The sequence below is a fragment of the Cervus elaphus genome, chromosome X (assembly GCF_910594005.1).
Source record: "Cervus elaphus chromosome X, mCerEla1.1, whole genome shotgun sequence".
Lineage (NCBI taxonomy): Eukaryota > Metazoa > Chordata > Mammalia > Artiodactyla > Cervidae > Cervus > Cervus elaphus.
This window is the reverse complement of record NC_057848.1, coordinates 117,515,993-117,533,386: the sequence shown is the minus strand read 5'-3', so window position 1 is coordinate 117,533,386 and position 17,394 is coordinate 117,515,993. Positions and strand designations below refer to the sequence as shown.

The following is a 17,394-nucleotide window of genomic DNA, read 5'->3' as shown; positions in this document are numbered from 1 at the left end:
TATCAGAGTTTTATTAAAATAAGAAAAGGGGCAGAGATAGTTTCTGACATAGACATCAGAAGGGGGACGGAGAATGCCACCCCCTCACAAGTGTTAGCAAGGGAGTTATATACTTTTAAATTAATTATTACAATAAATCAAAAGAATGTCTCAAGTCTGTGAAAATTTTACCAGACCCAGTCCCATAATTTACACTCTTAAGATATCAGGATTAGTCAGAAGGTTTTCAGGAAGGAGAAACTATCCTCAGTCAGGATACACTGCTGTTGTATAATCACTAGTACAGAGTTTAAACTGAGCTGTTTGTGGTGTAATCATCAGTTTCAGACTTAAAGAAAAAATGTTTTATGTGACTAAGACTAAGGAATGTAGAGAAAAAATGATGTTTGTCCTTTCCTCCTCCTTGAGAATTCCAGACCCCTGTCTCTGCTTCGAGAGCCCCAGGCCCCTTTCTCCTCCTTGGGGACCCCGGACTTCTTATCAATCTGTGTAGGAATTGACTCTCTCACTCGAAAGAAAAGTTATGACCAACCTAGACAGCATATTAAAAAGCAGAGACATTACTTTGCCAACAAAGGTCCATCTAGTCAAAGCTATGGTTTTTCCAGTAGTCATGTATGGATGTGAGAGTTTGCCTATAAAGTAAGCTGAGCAATGAAGAATTGATGCTTTTTGAACTGTAGTGTTGGAGAAGACTCTAGAGAGTCCCTTGGACTGCAAGGAGATCCAACCAGTCCATCCTAAAGGAAATCAGTCCTGAATATTCACTGGAAGGTCTGATGCTGAAGCTGAAACTCCAATACTTTGGCCATCTGATGGGAAGAACTGACTCATTGGAAAAGACCCTGATGCTGGAACGTGAGGTAGCTCCTCTTGGCCTCCGCCCCTGACCTTGGACGTGGGGTAGCTCCTCTCGGCTGCCGCCCCTGACCTTGGACATGGGGTAGCTCCTCTCAGCCACGCTTCTGTGCTGTCGCAGCCGCCGTGCTTCTGTGCCCCTTGCACTGCAAGGAGATCCAACCAGTCCATCCTAGAGGAGATAAGTTCTGGGTGTTCATTGGTAGGACTGATGTTGAAGCTGAAACTCCAATATTTTGGCCACCTGATGCAAAGAACTGACTCCTTGGAAAAGACCCTGATGCTGGGAAAGATTGAGGGCAGGAAGAGAAGGGGACGACAGAGGATGAGATGGTTGGATGGCATCACCAACTCAATGGACATGGGTTTGGGTGGACTCCGGGAGTTGGTGATGGACAGGGAGGCCTGGCGTGCTGCAGTCCATGGGGTCACAAAGAGTCAGACACGACTGAGTGACTGAACTGAACTGAACTGAAGATTAGATAATTTGGGGCCTATAGATTGCATTCATGTTGAATCAGTGAGTGATAATCTTGGGAAATCATTGAAGAAACATAATTAGATATATGTGGTAAGTAATTGGAACCTCTGTAGAAATTCTTGAGGTTTTATAAGAGTTGGAGATCTGAAGTCATTGATCAGTCCATGAGAGTTATTGATTGGGACACTGAGGTAGTAAAAGATTCATTTCAAGCCTGGGATTTCAGGTCTTTGGGTGTCAGTTTTAGGAGCCCTATAGGAGTGATTGATTGGGACCTGTGAACATTGGTAATTGCAGGACCTTTGATTTAGTATGTGATGGTCTATTTTTGAGGGGTTTATGGGCATCACTGACTCTATATATGGGCTGTAAGTTATGGAGTCCTACAGGAAGTCAGGTTGGACCCATTGAACAGATTAATAGTTGATTTTCTATTGAGGTTGTGTTGCCTGTGTTGGTGATTATTTGAAGAGCCTAAGGAAACCAGTTGATAGCACCATTTGGGACATAGTTTTTGTCAAGCAGTGTAGGTTACCAATTTAGGAGCCTGTGCAGACATGTTGACTTTCAGGGCCAGATGGGAATTGGGCGAGAGGGTACAAAGAGTTTATGTTTCCATCTTTGGCAAAAGAGAGTGCGCTCTATAAATTTCCCAGAATGTATACTGAATTATACAGAATATTGGTTTATGCATATGTGATATGGTCACCCTTCAGCCAGAGCACTTTAAAGGCAGCAAGAAACAGAAGTAATGTTTATTGTGATTCTTCCGCATATAGAATACCATATGGTCCAGTAGTTAAAGAAAATGTACTTTGGAGTTAGGCAGACCTGGGTTTGAATCCCTGTCCTTCCCCTAGTCCAAGTAATCTTGGGGTAACTTTTTTTTTTAATATAGCTGCACCACGTGGCTTGTGGGATCTTAGTTCCCTGATCAGGGGCAAATTTCTTAATAGTTACAAACAGCTCTATCTGATGGTAAAGAGAATAATAGGAAAAGTAATACCTAGTTCATATGATGAGTTTGAAAATTAAATGAAGCACTAACAAAACATTCCTTGCACCTTATAATAATAGCAATATTTAATATCAATGGGATGTTTTCCCAGTGCCAAATAAAAGCAAGTGCTTTTGAAATATCATGTCGTTTAACTCTAATAGCCCTGTGAGATGGGTGTTTTCATCCTCAGTTTTAAAGTGAAAAAACTCAGACTAAAGTGACTTCCCTAGATTCTAGCTAGAATGCAGAAGAGCTGGAATTAAAACTCTCATTCATTTTGCATGAGTTTTGTCCGCATTCTACATAGGTGTTGGTTACTGAACTTTTCCACACTATCCAGTGTTAACTATTCTTTGGTGCCCCCAGGAAATGCTTGTGGGTTGAATGCTGAATGCTGAATGATTGACCACATGGACACTGCCTTTCCAGGTTTTTTGGAATCTCTGCGGAGCCCTTGGACCAGACCCCATAGTGAAGGCTGCCGGATCTTCCTTCCAGCCTCAGAAGCTCACATTGAGTCCACGGATCAGCCTGGCCTCAGGGTCCCAGGAAGAGCAGCATTGTGAGCAAGAGAGCCCAAGGGTTGAGGAAGATGCCAGCCAACCAGAGCTATCCCCAGTGGTCCCCAGACCTGGCTGCAGAGGGACAAGGCAGCATGTGTGAGGTGAGGAGGGAGAGGGCTTCAGGGGCAGGAGTTCATTCAGTGAGGAGATGGCTCTGACCTGTTGCTAGGGACTTAGGGCGGGGACAGGAGGGGCAAATTCCAGACTTGCTGCCCCTGAAATGAATCACCACCCCCCTGCTGAGGGTGAGCACCGTGTGGCTGGTGTCCTGCATCCAGATCCCTTCCTGTTTCAGTGGAAAATATGATGCAGCCAATGGAGGAAAGGTGGGATGGAAGGTCAGCTGCACAGCCTGGGGGAAGGGGAAGCAGCTCCCTGCAGAGTTGGGTAAGATCCAGCTAGAGGTGACCACCAGCCCCAGCCATGGAGACACTATCCCTGATGCCCAGCATAGACCCTCCACTACCGACTGGCTCTGTGCACACACTCAGCTGATCCTTGGGGATTTGCTGACTCCCCCTCTATCCTGATCTTGGGAGAAAAGTCCCTTTTTTTGGAGCTTAGAGGATGGCAGGGTAGTAGGGTGAGCACAGTCTCTAGGGCCCTTTTAGTTCTTCCTCCTCCTCTCAAAGATGAATAAAGTGGCCTGAGAAGGTACATGACTTGCCCAGGCCCCTGGGATTTTGTGTGACAGCAGTGGACTGGTACCAGTTCTCCTGACTGTGTCTTCTACCCTCACCACACTCCAGCCAAGACCAGCTTTCCCACTAAAAGTTCCCTGGAAATTGTGTAAACAAGGGAGCCAGACCCTGCCCCACAGCTCCCTCCTTCCAACTGTCCTGAGTCTACTGTCAACTCTGGGGACAGGCTGGTTATCACAGGGACTCAGGATCATGTGGTCATTAGAATAACATTAAGCTTTTAAAACTTATTTTAATATTTATTATTTAATAATTTCATTATTTAGAATATGCAGGTAAGCAAATAGAAGAAAATAAAACATTACTTGTAATTTCAGCATTAGTCAAAGTTAACCATTGTTAACATTTAGCTATATTTCCTTACAGTTTTTTCCCTTTGTATGTGCATGTATGTGGGTATGTGGATATACACATGTGGGGCTGAGAGTGTACATACATACCACACACATATACATGATATAGCTCATGTTTAAAAATGAAATTGTAGTATTTTGTTGTTTCCTTTTTAACTTAGCACTTCAGTATAATTTTCTAGACAGTAAATATTTTTCTTCACATGATACATAACATAGTAGCTTTTTATCCTTTAGATAAACTATTATTTAACCAGTCCACTGTGTGTGAACTTAGGGCATTCAAGGTTTTCTATTGTGATGAAAACTGCTATGGTGAAATTCTTACATTTAAATCTTTTTGCCCAAGTCACTGAAGTTATATTTTGAGCAAAAGGTATAGGGACATTGAATGATAAACAAACCGCTGTCTAACAGTAGGGCACTTCCACTCTGGAAAATTGTTCTTGTCTGGTTTCTGCTCCATCAGATCAGTCACAGACCCACAAGCTAGGGTCACAGCAATGTGGTCCTCCCCAGTCCTTCTGCACATGACCCCTTGCCCAGCCAGTGTGTGAGAATTTCTGGATGAATGATTCTGGTCTCTGCAAGGCACAAGACTCATGTCTTCCTTCCCAACCAAAGACTTATTTTTTAATTTAATTTATATTTTTAACACCAAAAACATTTTTGCATTGGGCTATAGCCAATTAACAATGTTGTGATAGTTTCAGGTGAGCAGTGAAGGGACTCAGCCATACATATACATGTATCCATTCTCTCCCAAACCACCCTCCCATCCAGGCTCCCACAAAACACTGAGCAGAGTTCCCTGTGCTATGTAGTAGGTTTTTGTTGCCAACCATAGACTTATGCCCCCTTTTCAAGAAGAGATGGAAATAACAAAGACCCTGGTGAATGTTATTTATTCACGTATTTATTTGTTAAGTTCTTAGTTTTTTCATTAGATGTCAAGAAGCAGGAAATGGGCAGAGATACCACAGAACCAATAAAAATGTCCCCAGGGGTAAGGAACAGCCAGTTGGGCTAAGAAATAGTGACTGAAGCTGAAAAACAGGAAGAGGGGTCAGTAAAAGAAAGAGAGATAGGGAATAGCCACAGGGAACATCCAGAGGGACCATGGTGCACATACTCCAGACACAAGATAGCCAAGGGGCACAGGAGACAGGTGGGAGTGCAGTGGAACAAACAGAGGCAATGGAAAAACAAGAGCCAGAGGCCAGAGAGCAGCAAAGAGACCAAGAAACAGTAGTCTAAGCTGGAGAAGTGGTAATAGTGGGGAGCACGCAAGAGCCAGAAGGTATGAGAACAATCAGGAAGATTTCAAAATAGGAGGAGAGACCAGGAGATAGAGGAATCAGATAGCAAGCAGCCAGAGGGAACAGAGACCAGCCAGAGGGATGAGGAAACTGACTCAGCTAGATGGAAAAAACAAAAAGGTTTGATGTGTTGGGTAAGAGCCTGCCAGATAAGCCACTTCAAGAGATACCAGGGGTCAGACGGAAAATCTGAGGGGGTGGGGAAAGGCACAGGTACTGGGGGACAGGAAATGGGGAGAAATGGGAAAGACAAGCCTGGGAGTAGGCAGCAGCCAGAGGAAGCTGGTACCAGCTGCTGAAGCTGTAGAACAGGTTGGAGGAGCAGGAAAGTGACAGACCCATGGGACAGTTGGAGAGACAGAAAGGGGCCTCCAAAACTGAGGAGTAGCCAAGGGCACCAGGGGCAACAAGGAACAGTCCTGGAGGCTGGGGAACAGCAAAGTTGTGCTGGGTGTCCTCTAGAAGTTCTGGGGCCTAACCAGAGGACTAGGGAACAGCACAGTGGGCATCAAAAGTGTATCTGGTATTGGACAGTAGCCCGACTTACTAGTGAACAACTAGAGGGACTAGAGAAGAGCTGGAAGGCCTAGTATCCATTCCCAAAGCCAGAGGCCCCATTTAGTGGGCACTGGGGTTAACAGAGAGTTGCAGAAGCCAGGGAACATCCAGAGTTCTAGAGGGATAGGGCAACAGGGGCTTCCTGGGATGTGGGGCTTCAGTGCTAAAACAGGGAAAGTCCTGGGCATACTGGGGCAGTTGTTCACCTTGCCCAAGAAACAGTCAAAGGAACCGAAGGTCAGACATAATGCAAGTGATGGAGAAGATGAAAGTACAGTGGCACGGAGCACACAGAAGTAGTCTACAGTGAGGATCAAGAGCCTAGACTAGGAGCCGAGTAGACCAGTGCTCCACAGAGTGTGGTCCGTGGACTAGACACAGGAGCATCAGATGACAGCATATTAGAAATGCATTCCAGGAAAGCCCAAGGGACAGGAAAGAATTGAATCTAGAGAGAAGTCAGAAGACTCAAAGGGCAGTCAGTCTGTGTCAACTAGAAGGAATGAGAAAGCCTCATCAGGACCAGGGAGCAGCCAGGTGGACTGGGCACAACCAGAATGGTGCCACAGACTAAGGATCAGCTAGAGGGACAGCTGCCAAAGGGAACACAGGACAGTCAGGGGCACCAGGGATCAGTCAGAGGGAAGAAGAAGCAGGAGGCATGGAACAATGAAACAAGGGACCATCAGAGGAAACAATAAACAGAGGCATCAGGAAAGAGACCAGAGGACACTCAGAAATAACAAACATTTAGAGGGAACAGTAAACAGAGGGACCAAGGAAGAGTCAGAATGGGGACCATGCAGAGGAAACAAGAACCAGTAGAAGGAACAGGAGAAGTCAGGACAGGAATGGGCAGGGTAAGCAGGGAAAGACAGAGGGAGGAGTACACAGAGAACAATCTGATGAAAAAGGAAACAGCCAGAGGGAAAGACCAGAGCACCCCCAGCGAAATAGGAACATGCAGAGAAGTTGGGTATCTAGCCCTCAGTAAGGGCCGAGTGAACTACATTGCACACTTTTTCAGGCAGCCTAGTAAGTGCCCTGAGAACCCATCTGGTAGGCTGGGATAGGGTTTAGAAGGGCAGGATCATCTCACAGGAGGTGATGGAGAAGTGTGCTGGGGCAGGAGTGAGAGCAGCCCTGAAGCTGGAGGACTGAGCCCCAGCAGGCTGACTGCGGGGTGGGACAAAGCAGATGGCCAGGGACAAAATGGGCAGTGAGTGATGGATCCTGGCAGCATAGCGTGCCCCAGAGCTGAGAGTGCAGAGAGTTCTGGGACAGAGATGACCCTGAAGGGAGACATTGCTGTGTGGTTCACTGGCGAGCCATCAGGGGCTTAGCAGGGATCCTCACATAGGATGAGGAAGTCCTTATAGGGGTTCTGGTGGTGGCAGAGACACAGGCCATCCTCCATGGTGGAAATGGGCCAAAAAACCATACCTTTTCATATGTGGCTGGTGAGGCTAGAATCTGGATGGGTCTGTATTAGCAAGTTTGTATCTTAATTGCTAGCTCCAAAATCCCCTGTCCATCACCTCACATAACCATCCCCCCAGCCAGGGTAGAGTCCAGAGTGTCTTATTTTGGTGGGGAAAGGGATGGAAGTGGGGCATCTGTGCCTGGAAAGATCTTTGTACACTTTCCCTGTGTGAATCCAAGGGAGGGAGAGACAGGTGAAGATGGGCTTTTTGTCTGCCAGCTTGGGCTCAGAGTTGTTAAAATGTTTCACAATGTTTGAAAAAGAATACATATATGTATATATGATACACACATATATATGAATATACAAGTATATATATATATATTGTGAATATATATATATATGTTTGCTGTATACCTGAAACTAACACAATATTGTAAATTAACTATCATTCAATAAAAAAGTTTTTTAAAAAATGTTTAACAATGCCAAATGGTAGAATATTTTAATTTTTCCACACTAGTTGGCAAGTAGCCACTCCTCCCCCACATCTGAGGCTCCTCCCCTGTGTCACCTACACACCTCCCAGTCTGTCCTGGCTCAGGTCACAGGCAAGAGAACAAGGATCAGGAGGGTGGGCGGGCAGAATGAGAGCTTCCCTCCAGCCTGACCCTGGGACTTCCCCTGGGTAAGTGCCCTTGGGCAGTGAGGGACAGCAGGTCAGGTGTGTTGCTAGAGGCTCAGGTGGAGGTCCTTCTCTTGGCAACCTTCGAGGCTGTGCTCAGGAGAACTGGTGGGTGGAGAAGTGCTGGGCATGGCCCAGTGCTTATGGATCTGCCTCTGGAGCTGCTGGTGGTGGAGCAGGTACAGTGTGTTCTGTGCCTGCTCTGTGTCCCTGTGCGCTTACTAATAAGGGCCCCCAAAGAACAAAGGGTCCTTCAATGAATAAAGGCTCCTCATTTCCTCATAGCTGAATCACTGGATCTTGTCCTGATATTTAGTGCATTTTCTGTCTTGTTTAGGAAATCCTTGCCTACTCCAAGGCCTAAACAAATGTTCCCCTATGTTTTCTCCTGAGGTTTAAAGCACTGATCATTTTGAAACTCTTGAATTATTTTGCCTTTCACCCCAAATCACTAAGTGTTAACATTTTGCCACATTTGCTTTCTCTTCTCAATTTATGTATTTATGTGTATGTTGTTATTGTTCAATCACTACATTGTGTCTGACTCTGCGACCCCATGAATGCAAAGGCTCCTCTGTCCACTATCTCCTGTAGTTTGCTCAGATTCATGTCCATTGAGTCAGTGATGCTATCTAACCATCTCATCCTCTGTAACCCCCTTCTACTTTTGCCTTCAATCTTGCCTAGCATCAGAGTCTTTTCCAATGAGTTGGTTCTTCACATCAGGTGTCCAAAATATTGGAGCTTCAGCTTCGGCATCAGTCCTTCCAATGAATATTCAGGGTTGATTTCCTTTAGGATTGATTTGATCTCCTTGCAATCCAAGGGACTCTCAAGAATCTTCTCCAGCATCACAGTTTGAAAGCATCAATTCTCTACTAACATACCATTTGTAAATAGTTTCCCCAATTGTCACAGTATGTCCTTTTTGGCATTTCTGCCCGATTTAGGATCCAATCCAGGCACATGCATTGTGTTTAGTTCTCATGTCCCTTTAGCCTTTTACCTGAAAGAGTTCTAGCCCTTCCTTGACTTTCACGACTGATCATATGGAAGAATGTCCCTCAGTTTGGGTTTGTTTCTTGCTTCCTCATAATTAGATTCAGGTTATTCATTTTTGTCAGGAATATCACAGAAATGATGCTGTGTTCTCAGTGTGTCATATCAGCAAGCATTCAATAATAATTTGTCCTTTATTGATAATGTTAACTTTGATCACCTGGCTAAGATGCTGCCTGTCAAGTACTATATAAAGTTACTATCTTTCTTTTTGTAATTAATAACTATTGGAAAAAAAAATAACTATTGGGTTGGCCAAAAAGTTCATTCAAGTTTTTCTGTAACATTTTGTGGAAAACCCTGAATGAACTTTTTGGCCAACCCAATATTTCGTGGGAAAATACTTCAGGACTATGTGAATATCCTATTTCTCATGCTTTTGTCCATTGATTATAGCATCAAGCAATGATTCTTGCCTGTAGCAATTAATAACTGTGCTATTTTTCTAATGGCGTTTTTCTAACTCCATCATTTCTTCTATATTGATTAGTTGGCAGTCTCACATAAGGAAAAACATTCCTTGCTCTGAGTGCTGAAAGGACGATTATATGCCAGGCACAATGAGCGCACCTTGATTTACCATTTGTCACTAATTGGAACTAGAACTTCTTGGAGAAATGACTTACTCCTGGGTTAGAACAGAGAAAAGTACAAAATGATTATAGAATAACTCATTACGCTGGGAAGTAATGAAGCACTCAAAAGATGGGAACAGTGCTCACTTCGGCAGCACATATACTAAAATTGGAACGATACAGAGAAGATTAGCATGGCCCCTGCGCAAATTCATGAAGCGTTCCATATTTAAAAAAAAAAAAAGATGGGAACATGTCAGAATGACACAGGAGCCACTTTTAAGGAGCTCCCTCTGGTCAAATCTGGGACAATTTGAGTAGCAAAAGAAATCATAATAGTGATAGATTATTATCTACTGAATAAAGTAGAAAGTGACGAGTCCCTATAATAGGTAGGTAGGTAGGTACACAGGTAGGCAGATAAACAGGAAAGAAGTGAATGCTCCTTTTGTTTTTTTGTTTGTTTGTTTTTGTTTTTGGCTGTGCTGCGCAACTTGCAGGATCTCAGTTGTCTGACCAGGGATTGAACCCCGACCACAGCAGTGAAAGCCTGGAATCCTAACCATTAGACCACCAGGGAACCCCTGTGAAGTCTCCTTTTTAATAACATCTTGATCTTTTTTGCTGTGCCCCTACTCCAGTCTTTCTGAGGATAATTTATTAGTTTGTTAAAACTTTCTATTTGGAAATAATTATAAATTTACAGGAAGTTGTGAAGATGGTACAGAGAGGTCTCATGTAACCCTTTACCCAGTTCCCCCCAATGGTTACATCCTGTGTCTGAGTACAATCCTGTGTACAATTATCATAAGCAAGAAATTGACATTTCTGCAGTGTGCTTGTCATTCTCTGCCATTTTACACATGTGTAGATTCCTGTACAATAATCTGGATACAGAATTATTCCATCACTGTATAGGTCTCTACTGGTGTTGACATTTTATCAGTTAGAGTGAAGTGTAGAAAACTTAGTTCCCGTTTAAGTCCCTTTACCCTCACCTGTTACTAATGTCTTAAATATTTCCTCTATGTACATGGAGATCCACATCATAAAAATGTTATACTTTTTGCTTTGACCTTCAAATGTAATTTAGAAAACCCAGCAGGAAAAGGAAAGTCTATTGTATTTATTCATATTTTTTCTTTTTCCATTTTTCTTCTTTCCTGATGTTGCAGGACTTCTTTTATCATCTCCTTCCTGTTTAAAAAGCTTCCTTTAAGGGTACATCTGCTGCCAACAGATTTTCTTAGTTCTCCTTCATCTGAGAATATCTTGATTTCTCCCTTCTTTCTTAGTAACAGCTTTATTCAGATATAATTCACCTACCATATAATTTACTCATTTAAAGTGTCCAATTCAGTGTTTTTTGTATGTTTATGGATATGTGCAACCATCACTGAAATCAATTTTAGAACATTTTCATCACCTCAGATAGAAACCTCATACCCTTTAGCCATCACTCTCCTCCACCTCACCTCCCTGCCTCCTCCAACAGTAAGCAATCACTAATATGCTTTCTGTCTCTATAGACTTCACTGTTCTGGACATTTCACATTAACTGAATCATACAACATGTGATCTTTGTGTCTGACATCTTTCACTCAGCATAATGTTTTCAAGGAACTCCCTCTGGCCAAGTCTGGGACAATTTGAATAGCAAAATAAATCATGATAATAATAGGTTATAACCCACTGAATAAACTAGAAAGTCACCAGTCCATATGATAGCTCAGTAGGTATATATGTAAGTAGGCAAAGAGGGAAGAAGTGTAGCATGGACATGTTGTAAGATGTATCAGTATTTCATTCCTTTTCATGGCTGAATAGTATTCCATTGTTCAAGTGTACCACATTTTGTTTATTCATTTATCAGCCAATGTACATTTGGATTGTCTCCACCCTTTGGCAGTTATAAGTAATACTGCCTGTAAACATTTGTGTACATGTTTCTTTTTCTCTTTTATTTTTATTAGTTGGAGGCTAATTACAATATTGTAGTGGTTTTTGCCATGTACATGTTTTTATGTGGACATATATTTTCATTTATCTCAAGTATACATACACCTAGGAGTAGAATTTCTGTTTAATCATTTGAGGAACTGCCAGACTGTTTTCTAAAGCAGCCACACTAGTTTACATTCCCACCAGCAGTGTGTGAAGTTTTCAATTTCTCCACATCCTCACCAGCACTTGTTATTATCTGAGTTTTTGGATCTAGCCATCCTAATGAATATGAGGTAGTATCTCATTGTAGTTTTGATTTGCATTTCCTTGATAATTAATGATGCTAAGCATCTTTTCATATATTTATTTGCCATGATATTTCATTTCTTAGGGATAATTTTGCCAGGTATGAAACTCAGAGTGGACAGTTCTTTTCTTTCAGCACTTGAAAAATGTTGTGCCGCTTCTCTCTACCAAGGTTTCAGATGCTGTCAATGTATTTTTCCCCTATAGGTAAGGTATCATTTCTCTCTTGCTGACTTCAAGATTTTTTCTTTGTCTTTAGTTTTCTGAAGTTTGACTATAATGTGTCTTGGTATAATTTCTTTGGCTTATCCTTTTGGGGTTTGCTCAGCATCCTGAAACCTTGTTTATATCTTTTACAAAATTTGAGTAATTTTCAGCTATAATTTTTTCAAATACTTTTCAGCCCCATACTTTCTCCTCTCCCCTGGGACTCTGATGACATGAATGCCAGATCTTTTATTATAGTCTCAGATTTCCCTGAGGCTCTGCTCATTTTTTCCCATCAATTTTCTTTCTGTTCTTCAGATTGGATCATTTCTATTGTTTTATCAAGTTCTCTAATTCTTTCCTCTGTCCTCTCTATTCTGCTGTTGAGCTCATCCTTTGAGTATTAAAATTTTAGTTATATTTTTCAGTTCTGAAATTTTCATTCTGTTCTTCTTTATATCCTTTTTTATTATGAGACTATTTTTGCATTTAAATACATTGAAGCATTTTTATGGTGGCTACTTTACAATTGTTGATAATTCTAACATCTGTGTTATCTCAGTCTTTTCTCATTCCAGTTGAGATTTTCTTGCTTCTTCACATGATGCCTGATTTTCAGTTATGTCCTGGATATTTTGGGAACTCTGAGATTCTGGATACTATTTAAATCCTGTTTTTTAGCAAGCTCCCTCCAATACTGTTCTACAAAAAAAAGGAGAATCTCCTTTTTACTGCCAGGTGGAGGTGGAAGTTCAGGTCCCTACTTGGCTTCCTTTGACACCCCAGAGGGGACAAGCATCTTGCTGCTGCTGGGTGGATGTGGAATTTCATGCTCCGCACCAGACTATCTCTGACACCACCCTGTTGAGGAGACAAAAAAGGCACCTCATTACTGGGTTGGGGATAGAAGTTCAGGACCCCCCCCAAATTTACAGTGGCCTAAATTTTCAGGGAGGGGCCTCATTATTCCCAGGCAGGGATGAAAACCAGGACTCCCTGTTCAGCCTTTACTGATGGGAATGGGGATGGGGCAGTAATTATCTAAATTTTTCTCCCTTATTACATTGCCCCTTTCCTGGTACTTTAGCTAGAGAGAGCAGACTTTCTTGGTGCTGTTTTTTATCTGCGCCATTTGGCATTCTGGATTGCCAAATTCTCCATCACCGAGTCCAAGATACATGGAACAAAAAGAAAACTCAGAGAAATCACCACTGCATCACTCCTCAGGTTCCAAGGTCCCTAACCAGGTAACATCCTTCTTTCCAAGTGACAGTCTTCCTTGTTTAATATGTAATGTCCAGAGATCATAGCTGTACTTAGTACCAGAAATCGGGAGAATTCTGTCTATTCCATTTTGGACCCATTGGTAAATTTTAACTTAATTTTTAAATAAGTAATACATTCATATGGTTCTCTCCCCCAATCCTACAGATCTCCCTATCCAAAAAACCAGTCTTGATTGGTTGGTGGGTGTGTGGTATATGCTTAGAGATTACACAGATAAAAGCAACTAAGAAAATATCCTTGATATTTTCCCACAAAGTAGGTACTGTTATGTTACTGTTAACTTAAAACTTTTTATCATGAAATAGTACATACATTTTGAATAATGCTGCTGTAAATACCCTTGGACATGCCTCTTGTTGCACATGAGCACATATTCCAGTTGGGCATATTTCCATGGATGGAATCACTGTGTCCTTGGGTATGCATGCTGCAACATTACCAGGTGAAGCCAAAATGCTTTCCAATGTGGTCGTACCAATTTACGCCTCAATAAGACATATGAGAGTTCTCATTGCACAGTGTTTTCTTCAACACTTCATATTTCCAGTCTTTAAAAAATTTTTATTGAGGTGTAGTTGATTTGTAATAAATGTTTCAGGCGTACAACATAATGATTCACAGTTTCTAAAGATTATACTCCATTTATAGTTATTATAAAATATTGACTGTATTCTCTGTGCTGTGCAATATATCCTTGTTGCTTATTTATTTTATACATAGTAGTTTGTACCTCTTAATCCCTGCCCGTTACTTTGCCCCTCCTCACTTCCCTCTCCCCACCAGTAAACACTAGTTTATTCTCTATGTTTGTGAGTCTGTTGCTGTTTTGTTATATTCACTAGTTTGTTTTATTTTTTAGATTCCACATATAAGTGATATCATACAGTATTTGGCTTTCTCTGTCTGACTTACTTCACTTATCCTAATACCCTCCAAGTCCATCCATGTTGTTGCAAATGGCAGAATTCCATTCTTTTTTATGGCTGAGTAGTATTCCACTGTGTGTGTGTGTGTGTGTGTGTGTGTATTACTACATCTTCTTTATCCATTCCTCTGCAGATGGACACTTGGGTTTCCTCTATGCCTTGGATATTCTAAATAGTGCTGCTATGAACATTGGAGCACACATATTTTTTCAAATTAGTGTTTTCATTTTCTTTGGATATATACCCAGGAGTGGAACTGCTGAATCATTTGGTAGTTCTGTTTTTAGTTTTTTCAGGAATTCTTTTCCACAGTGGCTGTACCAATTAACCTTGATCTCAACAGCTGTATATAAGGGTACCTTTTCTCCACATCCTCGATATTGCCAGTCTTCTTCATTGAAGACATTGTAGAAGTTGTGTAATGGTAACTCATTACTTGAATGTACATTCTCTGGTTACTAAGGAGGTTGAACTCTTTTTGTGTTTATTAATGCCTTACATTTCCTCTTTCATAAAATGCTTGTTCAAATCTTTTGCCCACTTTTCTACTAGGTGGCCTTGGTTTCTAAGAGTTCTTTACATTTCTTCAGATAGGAGCCCTTTGCCAGTAATATTTATTGGAGATATCTTCTATTTGGTGAATTTTCTTTTTTTCTCTTATAATATGGTCTTTTAAAAATAGAAATTTTAAACTTTATTGTAGACAGATATCAATCTTTTCTTTATGGTTAGTGTTTTTTGCATCCTGTTTGAGAATTATTTTCACAATCCAAGATCATGAAGATATTCATCTATACTGTTTTCTTCCTGTTACCTATTAAAGGTTTTACTGTTTTGCTTTTCCTCTCAATACATTTCTTTGAAATGCCTTTTAGACCCCTTTGTATCTTCTTATATTGGTTGTCCAAGTTTTTTTTTTTCAAGTTATTTTTTATTTTAGTCAATTCTATATTGCCATTGGCTGGCACATAATCAACCAATAAATGTATTACATATATAGTTTCTACATTAACTTGAGGACTTAAAGGGAGCTTATTTTTTAAAAAACAGGGACTGAATGAATAAGTGAATGAATGTAATACATAGTGAATGTCAAGATACTTTAATGTGTTTTTCTCTCACAAAATAAAATGCAAAACTGGGTGCTGAGTGAAAACCCTACATGATACATTATGGTAAAAATCATTAGAAACAACTAACTTCCTAGTCCTCTTTCCTCCATTGCCCAGTGCTCACCATGTCATCTTGAATGGGACTGTATTTTTACAGGTGTCATTCGAGGATGTCACTGTGGACTTCAGCCAGGAGGAGTGGCAGCACTTGGACCCTGTTCAGCGGTGCCTGTACCGGGATGTGACACTGGAGACCTACAGCCACCTGTGCGCAGTGGGTAAGCACAGCCGCCCTCTGCACTTTCCGGGGGCCTCAGAGAGGCTGCCTCCATTCTCTGCTGCTGAAAGCTCTGGGGCATCTAAAGTGTGTAACAGTGTCATCTTTTATTTGCCTGAGATTCTTCAGTCCTTTTACACTTCTGTGATTATTACTGTATTCTCAGGGAATGGGATTACTTTCCTGAAGAACAAATAGAAGCATGGCTGAACGGCCTAGAAACCCAATTTACTGGACCCAATCCTGTATCGTGTCCTGTTCACAGGTTACCAAGTTCCCAAACCAGAAGTCATCTTCAGACTGGAGCAAGGAGAGGAGTCATGGACATTGGGGAAAGAAACTCCACATCACAGCTGCTCAGGTGAGTAAGTGTGACCTGAGAAAATGGGGGATGTAGAGTAGATCTGTTTTTCTAGGAGAGGCTGATGCCTTTGAAAGGCTCTGAAGATAACCTGTCTTGAAGGCTCTAAACTTTTTTAGTCACTTGGAGAGAGTTGACAGAAGCCCCTTTAATGCCCGAGGGCCAACTCCCAAGTATGACCCTCGCCAATATCCACTGTCTTCTTTGCTTTTTGATAAAAGAGCTGTCTCTAACCTCTGTACCCTCTGTACTAGCACATATATAGCACCCTATCTTACTGGAGTGGGTTGCCATTTCCTTCTCTGGGGGATCTTCTCAACCCAGGGATTGAACCCACGTCTCTTATGTCTCCTGCATTGCAGGTGGATTCTTTATCACTAGTGCTACCTGGGAAACTATCTTACCTGGGAACTTTTATTCTTCCTACTCCACTCCCACCCTCTTATCTTAGGTTCTTTCCGTGTACATTCAGGTATTTTGATTTTTCTTCCCTTTTATTCTAATTCCTCATATCCATCCCTTATGCCTCCTCCCACTGGTAACAGATCTAATGTATTTGATCTTTGAATTTGTGTGGTATTCTCTTAAAGCCTAAAGTATGAGGTTACTTGTGGTTGTTGCTCAGCTGCTAAGTCGTGTCTAACTTTTTGTGACCCCATAGACTGCAGCATGCCAGGCTCTCCTGTCCTTTACTATCTCTGGAGTTTGCTCAGATTCATGTCCATTGAGTTGGTGATGCTATCTAACCATCTCATCCTCTGCCACCCCTTTTTCCTTTTGCCTTCAATCTTTTCCAACATCTGGGTCTTTTACAGTATGCTGTAAAATTATACACTATGTATATGTATATGTATATATGTATAAATATATGTATATATGTGTATATATGTACATATATATGTATACACTATGCTGCATAGTATCCCACAGTGTGCCAAGACCACATCTTATTGAACCATTCATCCAATGGTGGAACCTAAGTTTTCATTAATGCCCATCTAAGAGAAACAATTCTACAATAAATTTCTACACAAATGTTCCTTTATAGAGTGTGAGATTTTCTCAGGGATGTATATAGAAAAGAGGGTTTGCCTGATCATTGTATATTCTCATCCTGAATTTGACCAAGCACCACTGTATTCTTCTTGAATTGGCTACACTAATCTATACTCCCAGAGTAGGGCACAGGATTCTTGCTTTCCTCGAGTTTCTGCCAACAATTAATAGCACCAAAGTTTCTCATTTTTTGGCCAACAATGGGTATAAAGTGGAATCTCATTTTTTATTTCTCATTTCTCCAGTACTTAGTTTGAGCATTTCGTCAGTGACCTGTTGTGTTCTCTTGAGTTTCACTCCTTTGAGTGACCTTGCTAATCTTCCCCTTGTTTTGATTAAATTT

At 41.5% G+C, this 17,394-nt stretch overlaps 1 protein-coding gene and 1 pseudogene across 1 annotated transcript in view; both read left to right on the top strand.

The window, feature by feature from the left end:
- ZNF41 (zinc finger protein 41) overlaps positions 1-17,394 on the top strand; it is a 42,321-nt gene that overhangs the window by 10,875 nt on the left and 14,052 nt on the right. Inside the window, 3 exon segments of the mRNA XM_043896684.1 lie at positions 2,769-3,003; positions 15,515-15,635; positions 15,900-15,995. Of these exon segments, the coding sequence (XP_043752619.1) occupies positions 2,932-3,003; positions 15,515-15,635; positions 15,900-15,995 (289 nt within the window). The 5' untranslated portion in view covers positions 2,769-2,931.
- Positions 9,715-9,808, top strand: LOC122691037 (annotated as a pseudogene).